The 23,281-nt window shown below is 42.2% G+C and overlaps 2 protein-coding genes across 4 annotated transcripts in view; both read left to right on the plus strand.

Moving 5' to 3' along the window:
- The window catches only part of EXPH5 (exophilin 5), a 76,867-nt gene extending 69,576 nt beyond the window's left edge, over positions 1–7,291 (plus strand). For all 3 annotated transcript variants that reach the window (XM_049613928.1, XM_049613935.1, XM_049613942.1), the window contains one exon: positions 1,653–7,291. In XM_049613928.1, the coding sequence (XP_049469885.1) occupies positions 1,653–7,039 (5,387 nt within the window). In that variant the 3' untranslated portion in view covers positions 7,040–7,291. The remainder of the gene's footprint in view (positions 1–1,652) is intronic.
- Positions 7,292–16,035: 8,744 nt separating this feature from the next.
- The window catches only part of POGLUT3 (protein O-glucosyltransferase 3), a 28,695-nt gene continuing 21,449 nt past the window's right edge, over positions 16,036–23,281 (plus strand). The window contains exon 1 of the mRNA XM_049613980.1: positions 16,036–16,264. Coding sequence (XP_049469937.1) covers positions 16,063–16,264 — 202 coding nt within the window. The 5' untranslated portion in view covers positions 16,036–16,062. The remainder of the gene's footprint in view (positions 16,265–23,281) is intronic.

Here is a 23,281-nt window from a genome sequence, read left to right on the forward strand (position 1 = left end):
TATCCACTATAGGATGGCCCTTAGGGAATCTTGAGACCTTAAAAAATTATGGTTCTATTTAAATTCTGAGAGGTTTTTATTGAGGAAAAGAGGTCAAATATGATTAAATAAACACAATTCAAAGACACAGAACCTGTGGTCCTTGTAAGCATGATCTCTGGGGCTCAGATTGCCCTAGGTCCTCTGTGTTACGAAGAGGTCACTGAACTCTGACATGGACACCGCCCTCTGACCTTGCCATTGAGAGAAACAGGAGCAAACATTGCTTAACGGCAGCGACTTCAAATCCTTGTAACATTATGAGCTTATAGTGAAATCATCTTTATAGTTCACTGAAAGAAAGAATGAAAAGCGAGCTTTTATGGCACAGGCGCTGCATTGTGCAGACCCAGGAGACTGACTGCCTGGATCCACTTACTAGCTGTGTGTCCCCAGCAACGGAATCTGTTCATGCCTCAGTTTCCTCATTTATAAGACAAGCACAGTAATAGTACCAATCTTATAAGGTTATGTGAGGATTTAATGAGTTAATAAATTAAGTGTTTAGAACTGGGCCTGACACATAGAAAGTACAATATTATAGGGGTGATAATGGGTCTTAATTTTTCCAGGAAAAAAACAATCGACCATGAGCATATCATTTAACAATATTGTATAGAACTCTAAATTTTATATGTTGCTCAAATCCATCCAAATAAGAATGTTTATAAATTTTTTAAATTTTTATTTATTTATGTATTTATTGATTTATTTAGAGAGCTAGAGCATGAGTGGGGGGAGGAGCAGAGAGAAGGGAGACACAGAATTGGAAGCAGGGTCCAGGCTCTGAGCTGTCAGCACAGTGCCCAACGCGGGGCTGGAACTCACGAACTGTGAGGTCATGACTTCAGCCAAAGTCGGACGCTTAACCGACTGAGCCACCCGGGTGCTCCTATAAATTTTATAAAGTGTGTTTATAAATTACCTGCTTAAGCTTTTGGTAGTAGTGCCATTTGCTTAACAGTACAACTAAGAAATCACGCGTTATTTATAGACTCTCATTCTTATTGCAGTCCTCTGAGGTAAGCATGGTGGGAAATATCTTAGCTACCCTAGTGACACAAAAGATGAGCTAAAAAGTAAAAACACCACAATTAAAATGTTGTGGTTAGAAAACAAAAATGTAGCTTTATGTTCTTAAGGCATCGTGGAAGGTTAGTTTTGAAAAAGTATGATTTGGAAAAGCGTGAAAAAAGAAACTTCTACCACAACCTTGTAAAAGTCACAGTCTCTTAAAAACATAATCTAAATTAATGTCACCACATTTATATAAAGAGTCTCCTGGGTGGCTCAGTCGGGTGAGCGTCCAATTTTGGCTTGGGTCATGATCTCATGGTTCGTGGGTTCGAGCCCTGCATCGGGCCTCTGTACTGACAGCTCGCAGCCTGGAGCCTGCTTCAGATTTGGTGTCTTCCTCTCTCTCTCTCTCTGCCTCTCCCCTACTCATGCTCTCTCTGTCTCTCAAAAATAAACATTAAAAAATTTTTTTTAAATAATAAATGATTTTATTTCTTGAAGAAGGACCTCAAAAACTCATTATTATTAGACTGTAAAATCTCATACAAAAAAAAAAAAACAAAAAAAAACAAACCTGACTCATATTCTCCTTTCAGTTTTAGACGACTTGGATAATAAACTGGCTCAGGAACAATGTCCAAGCTCAGGGAATACCACAGCACCTCTCAACTATGGATCAAGAGCACAGTGCAGTCATTTTTACTCCAGGGGGAACACGCACGGAAATATCACGGGAAGGTACCAAAACCACCATAATGGAGCTTCTAATATGTCTATCTATGACATCCTAAGACCAGGAACCCCTAGGGAAGGTTTTAAAACCTTTTCTCCTAGAACAAAAACAATTTATGATATGTACAGGACAAGGGAGTCCAGACTCTCAAAAGAAGATTACGTGCAAAAGAATAGCTTCGGTAGTACTTCTCTGTGTTTCGACAGCAGGCAGCCATCAACTTCACCGGCTACAATATATTTCACAACAAGAAGCTTACATTTTCCAACAATAACTCAGAACAAGAGTGGATTTATACCACCAAGACACCAGCAAAGCCCCAAGAGAACTCCTTTATCATCCATTATATGGAATAGATCAGATACTTCTGGAGGTAGGCAGAGCCACGAAGAATTCCTGGGGGCACCTTCACCGATGGAGATTGACTCTGCTGACCAGTATGTGTATCCCAGGTGTTTTCAGGAGAATAGGAGATACGAATTTTACCGTTCGCAGAGTGTTTACCAAGGTGTTCATTTAGACTCCTGCATGGATAATGCAATGAGTCCTGACCCATTTGAGGACTCAGAAAATATGCCATTCTACCATCAAGAACACCCATTTGCTAGATCTTTCTCTAGCAATACCTTTGGACGAAACAGGGAACAGAGATTTAAACAAAGTCCTCTTTGGGGCCAACACGAAGAACATTCTTTCTGGTCTGACTTCCCTCAAAGTAGGCATCCATTCACTTCTCACAGAGACTCCAAAATGATATCCATGGAAGTGTCAGCTGGTCACAGCCATAGCATTCACTCTCAACACTGGGGACCATTTTCTCCTGGTTACAAAACAAATATTTTCAGAGGTCATGAAGAGCCACATCTCTGGCAGTTTGACTCTCAGACAACCACACTGGAGAGCACGGAGGTGTTGCGAGGCAATGAGAGCCAGACGACTCATTTCAGCATGCCAAACGTTTGCCCTGGGACGGGTCCCAGCTATCACAGCACATCTGGCAGGTCAGCATGCCAACAGGGCGGTCCTCCTACAGAAGTACACCTGGACAAAGAACCTTACTCGTTTGGAAATACTCAGACGACTCTAGCATACTCATTCAACACCTCCTTCCCCCCGATTCCCGATGACAGAGGGAACCCTCAGAGGCCGAGCTTTCAGGATCCCACAGTTGCTGTGCACAAAATTAAGCCTGCCTCTCTGCCAATAAAAAGCTATACGGAAGTCACTGTGACCAAGAGCGATTCGGTCGATTCTCCACCTCTTACTGAAAGCCCACCCAGTATCTTGGTCACACAAGTGACTAAGGAGAAAGTCTTGAAGGAATCTCTTCGGGAAGAAGACAAACAACTACACAAGATGGACCGGACACACATGACAAGTGAAGTCCCCCAACCGGTCTCACAGACAGTAACCTCTAACCATGCCTCTGATGTTCAAAATCCCCTCTCCCAGGACTCAGCCGAGGGCAAAGGGTTTGCTTTTAATGCATCTACCACAGTAAGTTCAAAGAGGTCACCTGGAGTCATTTCCAGGAAAGAGAGCCCCAAAATTCATATATTACACAGAGAGCGTTCCAATGAACTTAAAAAAGATAAGAATCACACGGGGGACAGAAAACTTGGCTCAGCAACTTCCCTTGCTTTCGTTCAGGAACGCACAACAGCGTCTTGGCCCAGCCCAGATCAAGGTTGTCACCAGGAAGTAAGAGCAAGTACTGAAGCTATTTCAGGCATTATTAAAAATAACCACTGGAGCTCTGGACCTGCTAATGGTCAAAAGGCACAGTCTGCAGAAAAGCCTGCTATTTCAGATACCAAGGAAGAACAAGGTACCACAAGTCCTTCCACCAACTGTAGCAAACCAGCTGCTCGTCGTAAGATCCCACACGATTCTTCAGATCTGTCATCGGGTATACTACCTGGCTCCTCACCATCGAATAATTCTTTCCTCGACACTCCGGCGATTCCTTCAACAACAGTGTTCTCCAGGAAAAGTCCTTCGGGCAAGGATCCATCTCCGGGAGAAAGAGCACAAAAGGACAATGATAGCAAGGACCAAAGTGATCAGTTTGCCCTAAGCCCCTCAGAAAACCCAAAGCGTAACGATGAGTGTGTACTTGTACACAATGAGGCAGTTGATGTTGCCAAATGGCGTTCTCCCTCTCCTTTCAAGGATGGGAAAGGAAAAGGAAAAGTAAGGCGACGCATAGCCTCTCTGGAGAAGTTAAGCAAAATGGAAAGGAGATCAGCACCCACCAGTGATAACAGTAGCTCCGTGGAGATGAATCAAAGCAATTCCAAGCCTCCTGAAGTTCACACGACTTCCTGCACCTCACCAACGAAATCAGCCAGATTTCTCATCAATAACAGGAAGTCGGAAAGTAAGATAATGGCTTCTCCGTGTAGGAATGAACCACTTCCATTCCAAGTCAAAAATAATGTGGAACACCCAGCAGGGAAGTATACATTGAATAAATTCGGTCCCACTTCTTCTGAGTCAGAAAGCAAATGTTCCAAAGCAGTGTCAGACTCGGTCCCAGTAGCACCTGAAGCCACAGAGAAGGTGACAAACCTGAAAAACATTGGGTTTGCTTCTGTTAGAAAAGGACCACTTCCGTTCCTCATCAAGAGGGCCGTGTCATGTCCCTCAGGGGTACCAGATGCCTCAGATGGGAGAGACAAAAGAGAAGAATGCTTGGTCTCAAACACAGATGATTCTGCTGTAACACTAAAACCTTGGGAGGCGATCATTAGCCCTCTGGAAAATAATTCACCTGTTAGCGATTTGTCTTGGCCAAAAAGACACCACCAAAAGCAATACTTTCCAGAATGCACTGAAAAGGATGGTAAAATTGCTGCCTCCGGGACAGGCCTATTTTCCCTTTCAAACGAAGACCCTCTGCCTTTCTCTTCAGACGCGTCAAGAAAAGAAAGTGGGAAAACGTTACGTAAATTTAAGACCACTAGTACGTTTTCTGTTTCTGGCGATGAAGATAATGTAAAATGTCTTGAGGTGGTTTCAGTATATTACACTCTACCAAGGAAATACAGCAAAAAATTCTCTAACATTCTTGAAAAGTATACACGATATATCGATTCACTTACGGAATCAACTAAAGTGGAGACTGAAACCTTTCCCAATGCTTTTGAGAAAGAAAAGCTAAATTATTCTACCCAAGAGCAGTCAGGAACACCTTCATCTGAAGGTCTAAAGATGCTGGTCACCTCTGCTCAGGAGAAGACCCACTGTCTTTCTCACACCAGTGAAAATATGACCGTTTCACAATTACCAAGCCTTTGGCCCTCAGAACCAACATTACAGGAAGTGGATTCTACTGAGGCACGTGTTTCTCTTCATAAACGAGAATCTAAAACTGGAGGGATTTCCCCAGATAACTTCGCTAAAACACCCCTAAGTGATTCAGAGAGCAGAAAAGAGAGAGGGAAAAGATCACAAAGCGAAACTCTGCCTCCTTCATCAATGCTTCAGGAAAAAAAAGTTACAGAAGAGAAAGCTGAAAACTGTCAGCAATCCAGTAAATCGGGCAACAGTGGTCCTTCTAATCTCCCAGCCCATTCAGAAGAGAATGTTGGAAGTTCCCAAAATGGAAGAAGTTCCGGGGAATGTGTAGGTACTAGGATAGCCATCACAGCTCCTGGAACTGGAGAAGGCCTTCCGAGAGAGATCGCGGACGGCAGTTCCAATGGATTGCAGCCTAGTCAAGTAAGAGGGGAAATTGGAACAGATTTCCAAAAAGAGACTAGTAAACCACTTTCTGACTTGGAAAGCCAAGTCTTTGCTCTTACTCCAGCTTTGCATAAACTACAGCTTTTTGAAGGGACTTGTTCAGGTGAACCAGATTTAGATAGTTTGCAGTCTGAACCCAGAGAGCTACCTCCAAGGAGTCAGGAGATAAGCATGACAGAGAACAGCAAGGCTGAAGATGAAATGCTAAAGTTGGCATGGGATCAACCTTCATTTCCTGGAGGAAACAGTAAACAGAAAACCAGCTTGGATGACCCAGAAAAAGGGAAAAACAGATCCGTAGTTAAACACAGATTGGCAGCCATGTCCAAAGCAAGCAGAAAATTCCCAGCTAAAGATTTAAGCCCCAGAAGACACGTAGCTACTATCTTCCCCCAAAGTGGGAACAGTTCTGGCTTTGGCAGCTTATCTCTTGGCACGGCCGAGTGCAACCTGCCGTCCCCTGAGCCTACTCCAAAGTCCATAGAGTCCAGAAATGAAAGCAGGTTGAGTTGCGATATAACGGATGTGGAAAAGTCAGAGAACTCTCTCCAGGTTCCTGTAATACCCAGTAGAGAAGCTTCCACACACTTAAGCAATCCGAAGTCTAACAGTATTTCACAGCTACAGCAGAATGGGGATAAAAATATCTCAGAATCATCACCAAAGTATGAGAAGTCTAAAGATGTAACAGCAGCTCAGACTTTGGAAAGAGAGTCAAGAACTTTGGCCCAACCCACATTCCCCAACCTCGGGGAAGCAGACTTCTCTGACCATCAGAGAAGAATAAACCCTCCTTTTCCTTTGGAGCCTACAGAGAAATCTAGAGTAAGCATTCCATTGGCCAGTTATCAGCAACAACAAAGAAGTGCTTCATCTCTGGAGTGGAGACCTGAACTGCACCCCTATCGTTCAAACAGTTTAAAAAGCATCAATGTGCACGGCGATCTGGTATGCAAAAGTCATCCTCCAAAGGTCAGGGGGCGCCATTTTTCTGAGAGCACTTCTATTGACAATGCCCTGAGTGAACTGACCCTTGGGGATGAATTCTCTGGCAACAGCGGATACAGTCGAAGATTCAGTTCCTTTTCTGAGCTTTCCTCCTGTGATGGAAATGAAAACCGGATTTTGGGTGGCGGCAGAACAAAAATGGGGCCCAAGTTTGCAACATCTATATCTAGACCTATTGACTATGGAATTTTTGGGAAAGAACAACAGTTGGCTTTCTTGGAGAATGTAAAGAGGTCACTCACACAAGGAAGATTATGGAAACCAAGTTTTCTTAAGAACCCCGGCTTCCTGAAAGATGATGTAATTAACCATCCTCAGCCAACAGAGCTACCAAGCTCAGATTCTCCTAGCGGCCAGATGCCGGAAGATGCCTTATCTCCAGGCGCACCACTTTGTATCTATGAAAAGACTCCAGTAGACTCAGATTGTGACACGGACACAACCACGGATGACGAATACTATCTGGATGAAAATGACAAAGAGTCAGAACTGTGAGGCTTCTTCAGTAACATGCATATAACCTTTCCACCAAAAGTTTGTAATGGAAATCAAGTGTACATGTGTATGCCCTTGAGAAGGACACATATAAAAAAGATCTAGTGTGGGCAGCACCTGCTCTGAAACTACCCAGATTCTCTTTTTTTCCCCCCACTCTATAATATATAAACATATATAAGCATTATATGCTTCCTAAATTCTAGAACAAATGAATTCTTGTTTTGGGGGGGTTCTCTGCCGTTTTCTACACACACACACACACATATATATATATATATATATATATATATATATGTATGTATTCTTAGCCTTTCTCCCCTCCCTCCACTTCATCTCTAATTCACTATCCAATTTTGGCTTTCTGCTTTACTTTCTCCCTTTTTTTAACACCTTTCACTGTCATTTATAACCCTAGTGTCCCAGGCGTACACAAAACTTATTAATTACCCAGAACAACCAGAAAATTCTGTATGGCCTCTTCCAATCCATGCCCTATATTCAGGACATTAAAAAAAATGTAGGGATGATGACAATGGAGTAAATATTATCATCCTGTTTGACTCGTCAGCATTTAGAAGGATTAGGGTTTTTTTTTTCTTTCTTTCAAACAAAGATAAGGAAATTTTCACAAGGGCATGGTGTTATATCCATAGTGAAGCCAGGGAGCAGATGTTTGATGTATTTGTTGAGGTTACAGAAGAGGAGCTGAATCCCTTTCAAACCAAAAAATATGAGTACTCCTGGCAATACCTTTGAAGACGTTGGTACGGTCTGGGTGACTTGTTAAGGACTGAATTAAAAAAAAAATTTTTTTTTAACATTTATTTATTTTTGAGAGAGAGAGTGCAAGCGCGGGAGGGGCAGAGAGAGAGAGAGACAAAGAATCTGAAGCAGGCTCCAGGCTCTGAGCTGTCAGCCCAGAGCCCGATGCAGGGCTCCACCTTAGGAACCATGAGATCACTGCCTGAGCCGAAGTTGGACGCTTAACCCACTGAGCCACCCAGGCATCCCTAAGGGCTGAATTTTAATCTAGTCGATGAGACTCAGACTAGGCAACATGCTGGTGCAGAAGGTGGCTTGGCCACAGACTGTGCTTAGGAAGGGAGCATGACTGGGCCTGCAGGTATGTGGACGTCTGTCATGAGACTGGCTTATCCTCACTGCAGCTTTCTCCTCACCTGGTTTTTCTCATTTCTCCAGGACAATCCGTTTCTCTATTTTTATTTGCAGGATAGAACACTTTTTTTTTTTTTTTCTGTGCATGTTCTTGTCATGAATATCCAGCGGGAGCACTGGCCAAGCCCCTCAAATGCTGCTGAGTCAGATCAGACGCCCTGGGATTCAGTCTTCTTTGCAGGATCATTTACCAAACCCATGGGGAATTATAAGGCAGAACTTCTAAGGGCTTGTCGCTAGGATTCTCTCAATAATTTATCTAGGCTAAATACATCTCATACTGATAACTTGATTTCTAACTCTTTAGTTGCCAGGCAGAACTTCTGGAACTTTCTCTCCTAACAGGATCAACACCAGTAGATGGCAGTGAAGATAATTGACTAGAACTACAGAAAGCAATGCCATCCGGATTTTCATACTATGAGGGTCAATGGGAGTGGTTTTCATTTTGATTGGTTTATATTTGCTTCCTGGCCTAACTTTATTCTCCATTTTTCTCACCTAGTCTGTTTCATCCATGTAAATTAAGGATAATGGTAGTGCTGGTGAAGCAAACCGAGATCTGGAACTGATAGAAATGCAAGAAAGAACTATATTATTATTATCCTCGTAACCATTGCTTTGCCCGGAAGCAACATGCCACAGCTAGTTTACATCATTTCCGGGACTCTCAAAACCAGTAAACATGTGGTAACTAACATGAAAGCTATTCCCTGAATCTGTAAATTGTTTTAAAGTCCAGGCTCCCACCAATACCAAGCTCAAAGAGACTAATCGTAGCATTTTAAGTCAACTGTTCTGAATATTTGAATTTGTATGGTAAAGAGCAAATAACATTCCATCCCTTTTTTTTATGTTTGTAAATTCTGCCTTTCCCCTTTTTGTATTTATCTGATTATTTAAGTGAAATTTTCATAAACCATGACTTAAGTTTTCCATGTAATTTTTAAGATATTCAGAGTTAATATTTTAATATTAAGCTTCTCAGTTTTTGAAAAATGATCGGCTTGCAAGCTCTATTTCAGTAAATACTCTGAGTTTACATGTATGTTACAAAAGGTGAAATGAAGTTACCTTATTTTTCACTGAGTGTAGGCTATAGCAACCGTCAGTTAAGGTGAGGATGAACAGCTACCCCGAGGTCCTACTTCTCTGCACTAGAATCTACTATTTGAATTCGAAGGTAATTAATTGATGACCACTATTGCCCTATTTGCCTGTTGGTCTGGCTCAAGAATCAAGAAATCCGAAAATTCACACAAATAGCACCTTCTGGAGTTTTATACTTTTATAAAAACGCTTCGTTAAAGAAGTACAGCCAATTTCTATGTATTTTAACATACAGACTGCTGCTTTTTAATATTCATTTTTGGTATAGCTATAGTAATTTATAATCGTCATTTTTATACCCCTGACTTGTTTTCTCAAGGATACAATCATTATTAAAATAAACATTCACGTAAATGGAGGAGTAAATCATGAGGGAATCTGTTCTAAGAAGTACCTTTAAATTATTAACTTGTTTAGATAATGTACTTCAACTGTACCCTGTAAAGTTTATGTAAAATAGGGCTTCATGAGGTTGTTTCCATTTTTAGAGACCTCCTTCTAAATGATTTACCCCTTTACATTGTAAATACAATGATGCTTATCAAACTCCCAGCTGCTACTAACAAGGTTTTGACTGATAGAAAGTGAATAAAAGCAACTTTGCATAGAAGGTAAACGGGTGCCTGTACTAAAATTGAGAAACTCACACCTCCATAAGAGCAGTATTCTCTGCGGAATGCTAGAAGGTTGAAGTGGAGTTATTGCTAAGTTTACTGTTAACAGTAGTGATAATGCTTTAGAATATCCCGTTTAAATGTACGGGGTAAATATGTAAATATGTTACTTTCCAAGCAAGTTTGTGAATGTATTACCACTTAGGGGCTCTCTGTGATTGGCACACCTGTGTTTCTGAAGCAAGCAAGCCTTAAGCACTTTTATTAAAATGTTAAAATGTCAAAGAATCCTTTTATGTATCTGTTCTCAGTCGTTTTCTCTAGACATGAAAAGTGTTAACAAGACAAGGTGCAGATTTAAAACAACGCCTGTGTTGAAATAAATGATTTAAACAGATGCACCTTTTGACTTGTTTTTTGTTTTTTGTTTTTTTTTTATTCCCAGCCTCAAATGATTATTTTTTAAGTGTGAAAGTTTCAGGAAAAATTCTAAAAAGGTGGCAGGGATAGATGGGGGGTGCCAGATGCATTCAAACAAATCTCTCTGGTTGTTGAATGAGATCAGCCTTATATGGAGTTTTAAAAACACATTGACTTCTCTTTTTCATTCGTCTGCAAAAGCAATCAACCAACACAGGGAGATCAGTCTATCTGGTTGCAGACCAGAGGAGGAATGAAGAAAGTCTGGCATCTCTGTCTGAGAGGAAGAGGGAGCTCCATGGAGTTGGGTTATCCATTGCCCAGTAGCATTGGTGAAAACTGAACAGTTCTTTCCAGTTGAAATATAAGACACGCAACATTAACAAATCAATAGATTTGTACTCATCTTGTGTCTTTTCTAGAAAACCAACTGAAAGGCTCTTTACCAAGGACAGCAGAGAGTTGTCATCTTGAATACGTGCGGTGTCTTATTAAAATTTACCACAGTACATTGGTTCAGCCAGGATTTTTAGTTGTAGACAACATAATCCTCTTGAGATTGGCTCAGAGAAAAAAGGCCTCCTCGTAAAGCATCTGCAGTTTGCTCACAAACACACTGATAGGGAAGACAAAACAGATATTCAGTGGAAATTCCAGCACCAATATCTCAAATCATGTCATAGCATTGGACTGCCATGGGAGCAGCTGTCTGTCTCTGTTATGAACAGGAAGATGCCACATCAGGAGGGAACCAACACACAGACTCACTGCATTCACCCCGGGGAAGTCACTGCAATAGAAACAGCAGCACTAGTATGGACGGACTTACATGTAAGCATTTTTATTGCTACGATGTTCGTTGTGCCAAAACTGTCAACGGCACACTCAATGAGAAATGACCGAGGGGCACCTGGGTGGCTCAGTCGGTTAAGTGTCTGACTCGGCTCAGGTCACCATCTCGTGGTTCGTGGGTTGGAACCCTGCATTGGGCTCTGTGCTATCAGCACAGAGACCTGCTTCTGATCCTCTGTCCTCCTCTCTCTTGGCCCCTCCCCCATCCACGCATACACTCTCCCTCTCTCTCAAAAATAAACAAACATTAAAAAAAGGGTGAGGCGCCTGGGTGGCTCAGTTGGTTAAGGTTCCGACTTCGGCTCAGGTCATGATCTCACTGTTAGTTTGAGCCCCGTGTTGGGGGCTGTGGTGACAGCTCGGAGTCTGGAGCCTGCTTCAGATTCTGTATCTCCCTCTCTCTCTCTGCCCCTCCCTGGCTCATGCCTGTCTCTCTCTGTCTCTGTCCCTGTCTCTGTCTCCGTCTCTCCCTCCCTCTGTGTTAAAAGTAAATAAACATTAAGAAAAAATTAGAAAAAAAGAAATGACTGAAAATATGATGGAACATCCACCTATGTGATATTATGAAGCCATTAAAAAGAATAAAGTAGAACTGTATCAGTTGACTTAGGAGAATTTGTATTAGTACTATTGAGTGAGAAAAGCAAAATCTCATTTTCTAAAAAGCATTAATAAAAAACCTGCATATGCATGTGTACATATGAGAGGATACAGAAGAGGCTAATATGTTATTTGCTTTGTGGCCAGGTAGGGTTTGGGAGGTATATTTAACAAGGGAAGGGAGAGAGAAAGGGTAGCCAAGATCACCTCCAAAAAAGAATATGTAGAAATATACACGTGTATGTACAACTATGATTATATTTGTGCATTTAGAATTATATATCGGTATATAGATAAAGAATTAAAGACAATTGTTTTAAAGATTTACTCTCCAGGAGAATATTTAATGTTATTTTCTGTTAAAAGGTAAAGAAAAAAACCTTTAATTTCTACTTAAATTTTCATGACATATTGTGTTGTTGTGGTTTTTTTAAAGTGTATTTATTTTGATGGGGCGAAGGGTAGAGCCTACAAGGGGCTCAATTTCTGATCTCTCTAACCAAACCATGAGATCACGAACTGAGCTGAAATCAAGACCTGAACTGATACTTCACCGACTGAGCCACCCAGTCACCCCGGAAATATTCTGTTTTAATAAAATAAATGCTGGTACTAATTTTCCCTCTGAAATCAAGACCTGAACTGATACTTAACCGACTGAGCCACCCAGTAACCCTGGAAATATTCTGTTTTAATAAAATAAATGCTGGTACTAATTTTCCCTCTGAGCTCATGCTTTTTTCCCCGACCATTCTTTCCAAGTTTTCCTGTCATTCCAGTCTAGAGTAAACTTGGAAGAAGTTCTAGAAATGTTTTGGAGGTATGCAATGGAGACCGATATGATTGTCTCACCAGCAGTCACTTTTTTTCCTTTCCTCTGGGAACTTCATTCTCTCTTACACACACAGACACTCGTCTCACCACCATCCCCACATACATGCTTATTGTGGAAGAATCGATGTTCTTACAAGACACTAAGAGTGTGAGCACAGTTGACTGTTTCGGAGATGGGTGCCTGACTCAGGCTGGACCAGTGAGGAGTGGTGCCTGGGGTGGAAATACCCCTATATGATGAGGTTCTAAAAGCAAGTTAATATTTAAAGCACTTGTCTCACAATCTAAAACCCATGCTAGGAACTGCACTATATAAAAGGGCAGACACTGAGGGGCGCCTGGGTGGCTCAGTTGGTTAAGCGTCCAACTTCAGCTCAGGTCACGATCTTGCGGTCCGTGAGTTCAAGCCCCCCGTCGGGCTCTGGGCTGATGGCCCAGAGCCTGGACCCTGCTTCCGATTCTGTGTCTCCCTCTCTCTCTGCCCCTCCCCCGTTCATGCTCTGTCTCTCTCTCTGTCTCAAAAATAAATAAACGTTAAAAAAAAAAAAAAAAAAAAAAGGCAGACACTGACTTTAAATCCCCAGCACCCTGGAGAATGAAGGTGTTGAAGTAGGTGTTAAATATTATTGAAATAATTAATGTTTCACGCATGTTATGGGGTCTAAGCTCCTCTAACCCATGTAAGGTTTTTATTAATTAATGACACTGAAAAAGACAATTCTCTAAAGTCAGAAGAGTAATTTATTACAAGGATACAAAGATACCCTAGAAACCAAGGGCAGAGATGCCACTTACGAACTGTAGCAAGCCTGTATAGTGCACCAGAGAGTTTTGTGTATTTATCCTCCATTTACAGTCTATAAAGCAAATGATGGTGAAGTTTCCAGTGCCTCTGCTTAAGAGATCAGCTACAAATTGAAATCTTTTTTTTTTCCCTTAATATTTATTTATTTAGAGGGATAGAGAGCAAGCAGGGGAGGGGCAGAGAGAGAGAGGGAGAGAGAATCCCAAGCAGGGTCTGCACTGTCAGCATGGAGCCCAGTGCAGGGCTCAAACCCACAAACTGTGAGATCATGGCCTGAGCCAAAACCGAGAAGTCAAATGCTTAACCGACTGAGCCACCCAGGCGCCCCCAAATCTCTTCTTATAAGGACCCCAGTTAGATTGGATTGAGGCCCATCCGAACGGCCTACTTTTACTTAATCATCTCTTTAAAGGCCCTACCTCCAAATACACATTCTGAGGTAATGGAGCTTAGTGTTTCAATATATGGATTATGGAGAAACACAATTCTGCCCAGATCGGGGAACATGGGGGTCCAACACAAACCAACGTGAAACTCTGACAATGACTAATAAAGTCCTTTGTCTCTGACCCAGGAGTCTTGTGTCTTTTGATAGCATCCGTGAAACAGTAACAGGCTAATCTGTTAGTTTCTAAGAGGCTAGAATCTCAGTCCCTGTACAGTTCTCAACACCCATATTTTAGCACCTACCACAATACACTGTGGTCTTTCCACTAAGCCACACGAGTTTTATAGTCAAAGTATAATGTCTAAAACATAGTAGACATTGAATAAGTATTTGAAATTTGATTTATGATAAAGAATCGAGGGGCGCCTGAGTGGCTCAGTTGGTTAAGCATCCAACTTCAGCTCAGGTCATGATCTCACAGTTCGTGGTTTTGAGCCCCATATCGGGCTGTGTGCTGACAGCACAGAGTCTGGAGCCTGCTTCTGATTCTGTCTCTCCCTCTCTCTCTTTGCCCCTCCTCCTCTCGCAGTCTGCCTCTCTCTCTCTCACAAATAAACATTAAAAAAAAATTTTTACACTAAAAAAAAAAAGAATCTAGTCAAGGCATTGGTTGATCTGAAGAGAGATGCTTTTAAAGATACAGATTAAAATGAGAAAAAAAACAGGTTGGTATAGATTCAGTATTGCTAAACAGGAGTTCAGATACAATTGTATGGCTTGATAACGTGCTCAAAAAATACTGGGTGTTACCACAAGTATTATGTAATATATTAGGATATATTATGTAATATATATATATATATATATATATATATATATATGGCCATATTTTACAAATCATATCCTCTCATATCAGCTAACCCTCAGATTATTTCTCCAGAAATTTTTTAAAGTCTGATTTTGGAAGAATGTGAATGTGTTCTACACAATTTTTCAAAGTGATAGCTAAAGCACAGCAATGCTTTCCATTTAAAGCATGCAGACAACTCCACAAATAAAACCTATCAATGAAAGTAGTACTAAATAATGCTACACTTTGGCCTTATCATTTACCACTGATTTACTACCAGTTTCTGAAGATCTTTCTAAAATACAAAGAACACTGTCTACAACCTCTACTCAGTATTCCTAAAATGGGTCAAGAGAACTGGGACGGGTTGTGCCCTGGTAAAAGGGAATCATAGCAAGAATGCTGGGTAGTCCAATTACCGCCAGGAGATGAACAGAGAGGGTGCCTGGTTCTAGCGTTTCTGAATAGGGGTCCTGAGTCAAGAGGGTGCAGAATCCCTGTGTCCACTCCACTTCGGGTTCGCCCCGGCTCACGCAGCCCGAGCACAGTGTTTATTTTCTTGGAATAGATTTGAACCATAAGCAGATAAAAGAAACAAAAATAATTAACAAATGTGGATCAGTCAGAAGACAAGGCAGCCAGTGGCTTCCAGCGCTTAGGGATCCTGCCAGTCTCTCCCCGAACCCACCTTCCACATCTGAGTGACCAAGACCAGTCATACCTCATCAGTTTCAGGGGACAGGAGCCACCTGACAGACGGGAAGCTCACCGGCCAGGCTCAAGGTAAGCCTTCCGCCCCGAATCCGGTTACCCCGGTGCCCAACAGCTCCCTTGGGGTCTGTCGCAAACCTAGTGGACGCTCCGAAAACACTTGTCGAGAAAAGCCGAGTGTAGGGGGAAGGAGATGAGGGAGAAGCTGGGGGAATCTCAGAGCAGAGGACCACAGAGCTTTCAGAGGTGGCGTGGGGAGGGGAGCCAGGACCGTGCCAGTCGCTCTGCACCTTGCAAACCCAGTGAAATCGTGGGCTAGAGGCATCTTCCTAAACGACTTGGAAGTTCTTCGCTGCGGGGGCCCTTGGCTCGCCCCCCTCACCCCCACCCCGCAATCACCACTGTGCTGGCGTCCTTTAAAAACAGTTGGTGAGCTCCGGCAACCGGAGGAGGGGGCGGCCGAGGGCGCAGGCTCGCAGCCTCGGCCGCTCGGAGCCGCGCCCTCCGCTGACCCCAGGGCGAGGCGCACGGGGCTTGGGGCCCGGAGAGGGCGGGGCGGCGGGAGGCCGCGCACAGGCCCGGCCCCGGAGCCCGGCCCCTCCCCGCCGCCCCGCCGCTCCGTCGCCGCCGGCGCCGAGCTGACCTCCGGGCCCGGCGACCATGCCCCGCCTCCCGCGGGCCGCGCTGCTGCCGCTGCAGCTCGCCCTGCTCGTGGGCGCCGGGGCCCCCGAGGCGTCGGTGAGCGCGCCGCGGAGCCTGGTGTGGGGGCCCGGGCTGCGGCCCGGCGTCGTCCTGCCCGTGCGCTATTTCTACCTGCAGGCCGTGGACTCGGAGGGCCTGAACCTCACTCGCTCGCCCCCAGGTAGCGTTGAGCCGCCGGCCTCCGCGCGCCCCGGTCCCCGCCGCCTGTGTGGCGTCCTTCCCCCCCCCCCCCCCCCCCCGCCCCCCCCCCCCTGTGTGGCGTCCTCCCCCCCCCCCCCACCCCGGTCGCCCTTCCCGCGGGTCCGGCCGCCTCCCTTGGCGCCCCGCCTCCCCGGACGCACCGGGAGGGCGTCGCAGGGCGAAGTCCACTGAGTGAGTGAGTGAATGAATGAATGAATGAATGAACTCCCAGGGCCCTAACTGGGACGAGGCGTGGGCCCTGGGGTCCACTGCAGGCGCTCGGCGAGGCCGGGGACTCAACACGCCTTAGCCGACCACCCCAGCTGTGACGCAGGAGCGCCCCCACGCGGTGAGTCATCCAGCCCCAGAAATCCTCGGATTCGGTGGTCGAGGCCTGGTGGCTTGCGGACAGCCAAGTCCTATCCCCCGAGGAGATGTCAGAGCAGTGCGCACAGGGGGCGTGAGTGCGAGATGTTTGCCTTCTCAGTTTGGAGTTGTCACCAGCAGCTTGCAGGAATTAGTGAAACTCTCGGTCCGCACGGTGGATCTTGTCCTGAGTCCCCTCCCACACTCTCCTACACGTCTTGCCTTTGCAACGTCTTAACGACTTGTCCTGGTGGTTTCTGGGTGTTGCCAGTCAGGATTTGCTAATTTATGTCTAATTTATGTTCAGCCAACTGGCATCCTGTTTTATCAACCAAGAGGCAGTAGAACCCGGCACTGTTTCCATCGCCAGTGGGAAACCATGACTACTTGTTTTTAGTTTTAGAAGGACTTTACATGGCCCTAAGGATCAGAACAAAAGATGCTTTTTTTAATGTTTTTTTTTTTTGATGTTAATTTATTTTTGAGAGAGACAGAGAGACAGGGTGAGCAGGACAGGGGCAGAGAGAGAGGGAGACACAGAATCTGAAGCAGGCTTCAGGCCCGGAGCTGTCAGCACAGAACCAGAAGTGGGGCTTGAGCCCACAAACCTTGAGATCATGACCTGGGCCGATTTTGGACACTCAACCGACTGAGTCACCCTGGTGCCCCTTTTTATTTATTTTTGAGAAAGAGAGAGGCAGAGAGACAGAGAATCCCAAACAGGCTGCACCCCCCCACCCACTGTCAACGCAGAGGTTGATGGGGGCTCAGACTCACAAACAGTGAGATCATGACCTGACCTGAGCGGAAATCAGGAGTCTGTCTTTTAACCGACTGAGCCACCCAGGTGCCCCAGAATAAAAGATGCTCAAACCCAGGTTCGAAGTCTTCCACTATGGGGTGTTAACTATAGAAATATAGAAAAGTATAAAGTTTACTTTCTAAAATTAATTTTATAATGTTATAATGGGGTGCTTTAGAAAGAAAAGGGAAAACTAAAGACAAATTAATTTATACAGGAAAAAAAAATTATATGATCCAAAATGGCATGCTGCTAATCTTACTATTAATGAAAGAGCTATACATTCAATTAAAATTCTAATTTTTAATCTAAAAATATTGGCAAAGCGTTTTTAAGCGGTAACACTCAAAGCTGTTAAGGGAGCATCTGGAGACTCTCAGTGACCTTCATGCTCTTCAGGTGGCAGCACAAATTGCCAAAAAGTTTCTGGAAAGCCATTTTCCAAATGTACCAAGAGTGTTAAATATTTAAAAATTGAATGTACAAAAAGATAACGTTCAACACTTAGAAAATATAATTTCTGAAAAGATGTCATTTGCAAACGATGTCCATGCCCTTTAATCTCGTAATCTGATTTCTAGGTATCTGTCCTGAGAAAATGGTCAGAATGTGATTTACATGCAAGAAATTCTTGCTGCATCGTAATTACTTATGGCAACAAATTTAACTAGCCAACCATAAGGTAGTTGCTAAATAAAGTTTGGTACATTCATGTGATGGAATGTTTGACAGCCCATTAAACTTAACATTTTAGATTCCACTCATAGGAAGTATTTAAAATAGTTAAATTCATAGAAACAGAAAGTGGAATGGAGGTTGCCAAGGGCTGATGGAAGAGGGAAATGGGGAGTTGTTGAAAAGGTATGGTACAAAGCTTCAGTTTTACCAAATGAAAAAGGTGTAGAGATTTGTTGCATAAAAATGTGAATATACTTAACACTACTGAATTGTACACTTAAAAATGGTTTAAACATCCAACTCTTGATTTCGGCTCAGGTCATGATCTCATAGTTAATGGGTTTGAGCCTCACATTGGACTTGAGATTCCCTCTCTCTCTTTCTCTCTCTGTCCCTCCCCAGCTTTCTCTGTCTCTCAAAAATAAATGAATAAACATTAAAAAAAAGAGAGTTTAAAAAAATGGTTATGATGATCAATTTTATGTTATATGTTATAACCATGATTTTTTTTAATTTTAAAAGATTATTTAATAATGCTTATACTAGGGGCGCCTGGGTGGCTCAGTAGGTTGAACATCCGACTTCGGCTCAGGTCATGATCTCACAGTCTGTGAGTTCGAGTCCCGCGTCGGGCTACAGCTCAGAGCCTGGAGCCTGCTTCGGATTCTATGTCTCCCTCTCTCTCTGCCCCTCCCCCACTCATGCTTTGTCTCTCTCTCTCTCTCTCTCTCTGTCAAAAATAAACATTAAAAAAAATTAAAAAAAATAATGCTTATACTACGTTATCAGTAGACTAAACAGGAAAGAAATTATATAGTTTCCTTCTAATTTTATAATAAACAGATGAAACTATAGCTCACTCATTAATGTTCTCAGTGGTTATAGCAAGAGAATAAGGATTTCTTTTACTCTTTTTTCCCAGGAAAATCTCCCCCCAAATAATCTTAATGTTTTCATAACCAGGAACAATTCATAAAAACCAAAAGATTTCACCAAGTATTTTCAGACACCCTCAATTTCGTACCCTTTGATTCTCCCTATTTCCTATCATGCCACTTGATTTTTAGCTTCTATTAAATGGCTGTCCTGTAGTTCTGAGAAGCTCACCCAACCAGTTTTTTACATCTCTACCACCATTATTCACTTGCAAATCCCAAAATTTTCCCTTCTCCAGGAACTTAATGAAAAAGAAGCAATTAAAAAATGTTTTTCAGTTTTATTTTAGAGAGAGCATAAGCATGGGAGAGGGGCAGGGGGGATGGGGAGAGACAGAGAGAGAGAGAGTACCTTAAGCAGCTCCATACTCATTGCGGAGCCTGATGTGGGGCTCAGTCCCATGACCCTGGGATCATGACCTGAGTTGAAATCAAGAGTCATGCCAGTGAATGTCAGAAGAAAGCCGGAGTAGCCATAATTAGACAAACTAGATTTTAAAACAAAGGCTGTAACAAAGAGATGAAAAGGGCATTATATCATAATTAAAGGGTTTATCTGTCAAGATCCAACAGTTGTAAAAATATATGCCCCCAACTTGGAAGAAACCAAATATATAAATCAATCATAAACATAAACAAATGTATAGATAATAATACCATAATCGTAGGGGACTTTAATACTCCACTTAGAGCAATGGACCGATCATTTAAGCAGAAAATCAACAAGGAAACAATGGCTTTAAATGACACACTGGACCAGATGGACTTAACAGATATATTCAGAACATTTCATCCAAAAGCAGCAGAATACACATTCTTCTCGAGTGCACATGGAACATTCTCCAGAAGAGATTACATACTGGGTCACAAATCAGCCCTCAACGGGTACAAAAAAATCGATACCATATCATGTGTATTTTTCACAACACTGTAAAACCACAAGAAAAAATTTGGAAAGCCCTCAAATACATGGAGATTAAAGAACATCCTACTAAAGAATGAATGGGTTAACCAGGAAATCAAAGAAGAAATAAAAAAATACATGGAAGAAAATGAAAATATAAACACAACAGTCCAAAATCTTTGGGATGAAGCAAAGGCAGTCCTAAGAGGGAATATTGCAATCCAGGCCTATCTCAAGAAGCAAGAAATGTCCCAAATACACAACCTAACCTTAAACCTAAAAGAGCTGGAAAAGGAACAGCAAATAAAGCCTAAAGCCAGCAGAAGAAGGGTAATAACAAAGATCAGAGCAACAATAAATGATATAGAAACAAGCAAAAAAACCAAATTAGAACACATCAGTGAAATTAAGGACTGGTTCTTTGAAAGAATTAACAAAATTGAGGCACCTGGGTAACTCAGTCAGGTCGGGTAAGAGTCAGACTTTGGCTCAGGTCATGATTTTGCCATTCCCAAGTTCCAGACCCACGTTGGGCTTTGTGCTGACAGCTCAGAGACTGGAGCCTGTTTCAGATTCTGTGTCTCCCTCTCCCTCTCTGCCTCTCCCCATTAAAAAATAAACATTAAAAAAAAAAAAAAAAAGGTGGCTCAGTCAGTTAAGCGTCCAACTCTTGATTTTGGCTCAGGTCATTATCTCATAGTTAGTGAGTTCGAGCCCCACATCGGGCTCTGCACTGACAGTGCACAGCCTGACTGGGATTCTCTGCCCCTCCACTGCTCATTCTGTCTCTCTCTTTCAAAATAAATAAACTTCTAAAAAATGTAAAATAAAAAAAAAGAATTAAAAAAATTGATAACCCCCTAGGCAGACTTATCAAAAAGAAAAAGGAAAGGACCCAAATAGATAAAGTCACAAATGAAAGAGAAGAGATCAAAAACAACACCACAGAAAGACAAACGATTACTAGAGAATACTATGAAAAATTATATGCCAACAAACTGGGCAATATGGAAGAAATGGGCAAATTCCTAGAAACTCAAACTACCAAAATGGAAACAGGAAGAAATAGAGAATTTGAACTGACCCCTAATCAGCAAAAAAAAAATGGAATCAGTTATCAAAAATCTCCCAACAAACAAGAGTCCTGGGCTGGATGGCTTCCCAAGGGAATTCTACCAGATTTAAAGAAGAGTTAATACCTATTCTTCTTAAGCTATTCCAAAAAATAGAAATAGAAGGAAAACTTCCAAACTCATTCTACGAAGCCAGCATTACCTTGATTCCAAGGCCAACGACCCCACTAAAAGGGAGAGTTACAGGCCAATATCCATGATGAACATGAATGCAAAAATTCTCAAGAAGATATTAGCAAATCTAATTCAACAGTACATTAAAAGAATTATTCACCATGATCAAGTGGGATTTATTCCTGGGCTGCAGGTCTGGTTAAATATTCATAAATAAATTAACATGACACACCACATTAATAAAAGAAAGGATAGGAACCATATGATCCTGTCAATAGATACAGAAAAAACATGTGACAAAATACAGCATCCATCCTTGATAAAAACCCTCAACAAATTAGGGACAGGTGAAACATATGTCAACATCATATAGGCCATATACAAAGGCCAGCAGCTAATATCATCCTCAATGGGGAAAAACTGAGAGCCTTTCCCTATAGTCAGGAACAAGACAAGGATGTCTACTCTCATCACTACTATTTAACATAGTACTGGAAGTCTTAGCCTTAGCAATCAAACAAGAAAAAGAAATAAAGGCATCCAATTAGGCAAGAAAGAAGTCAAACATTCACTATTTGCAGATGGCATGACCCTCTGTAGAAAACCCAAAAGACTCCATCAGAAAATTTCTAGAACTAATACATGAAGTAAGCAAAGTCACAGGATATAAAATCAACATGCAGAGGGACGCAACTGACTCAGTCAGTTAGATGTCCGACTTTGCCTCAGGTCATGATCTCACAGTTTGTGGGTTCGAGCCCCGCGTCGGGCTCTCTGCTGACAGCTTGGAGCCTGGAGCCTGCTTCGGATTCTGGGTCTCATTCTCTCTGCCCCTCCCCGACTTGTGCTCTATCTCTCTCTGTCTCTCAAAAATAAATAAATGTAAAAAAATTTTTTTAAATGAATAAACATTAAAAATATATATTTAGAAAAACCAACATGTAGAAATCTCTTGCATTGCTATACACCAATAATGAAGCAGCAGAGAAAGAAATCAAGGAATCAGTCCCATTTTCAATTTCACCAAAAACGATAAGATAACCTAGGGATAAGCCTAACTAAAGAAGTGAAAGATCTATACTCTGAAAACTATAGATCACTTTATGAAAGAAACTGAAGAGGACACAAAGATAAAAAAGCATTCCATGGTCATGGATTGGAAGAACAAACATTGTTAAAGTATCTATACTATCCAAAGCAATCTACACATTTAATGCAATCCCTATCAAACTACCATAAGCATTTTTTCACAGAGCTAGAACAAACAATCCTAAATTTTGTATGGAACCACAAAAGACCCTGAATAACCAAAAAAATCCTGAAAAAGAAAAACAAAACTGGAGGCATCACAATTCCAGATTTCAAGCTATATTACAAAGCTGTAGTCATCCAGACAGTATGGTACTGGCACAAAGGTCAATGGAACAAAATAGAAAACCCAGAAATGGACCCACAACTAACCTTCAACAAAGCAAGAAAGAATATCTAGTGGAAAAAAGACAGTCTCTCAACAAATGGTGCTGGGAAAACTGGACAGTGACATGCAGAAGAATGCAACTGGAGCACTTTCTTACACCAACACAAAAATAAATTCAAAATGGATAAAAGACCTAAATGTGAGACAAAAAAAAACCATCAGAATTCTAGAGGAGAACAGAGGCAGCAACTTCTTTGACCTTGGCCATAACAGTCTCTTACTAGACAAGTCACCAGAGCTAAGGGAAACAAAAGCAAAAATGAATTATTGGGACTTTCATGATAAAAAGCACAATAAAGGAAATCATCAACAAAACTAAAAGGTAACCTACAGAATGGAAGAAGATATTTGCCAATGACATATCTGATAAAGGTTAGTATACAAAATCTAGAAAGAAATTAGCAAACTCAACACCCCCCCTCCAATAATCCAGTGAAGAAATGGGCAGAAGATATGGATGCTTTTCCAGAGAAGACTTCCAGATGTCTAACAGACACAAGAAAAGATGTCCGACATCACTCATCATCAGGAAAACAAATCGCAATGTGATTTGTATCATCTCACACCTTTCAGAATGGCTAAAATTAA

The sequence above is a fragment of the Panthera uncia genome, chromosome D1 (assembly GCF_023721935.1).
Source record: "Panthera uncia isolate 11264 chromosome D1, Puncia_PCG_1.0, whole genome shotgun sequence".
NCBI classification, from domain to species: domain Eukaryota; kingdom Metazoa; phylum Chordata; class Mammalia; order Carnivora; family Felidae; genus Panthera; species Panthera uncia.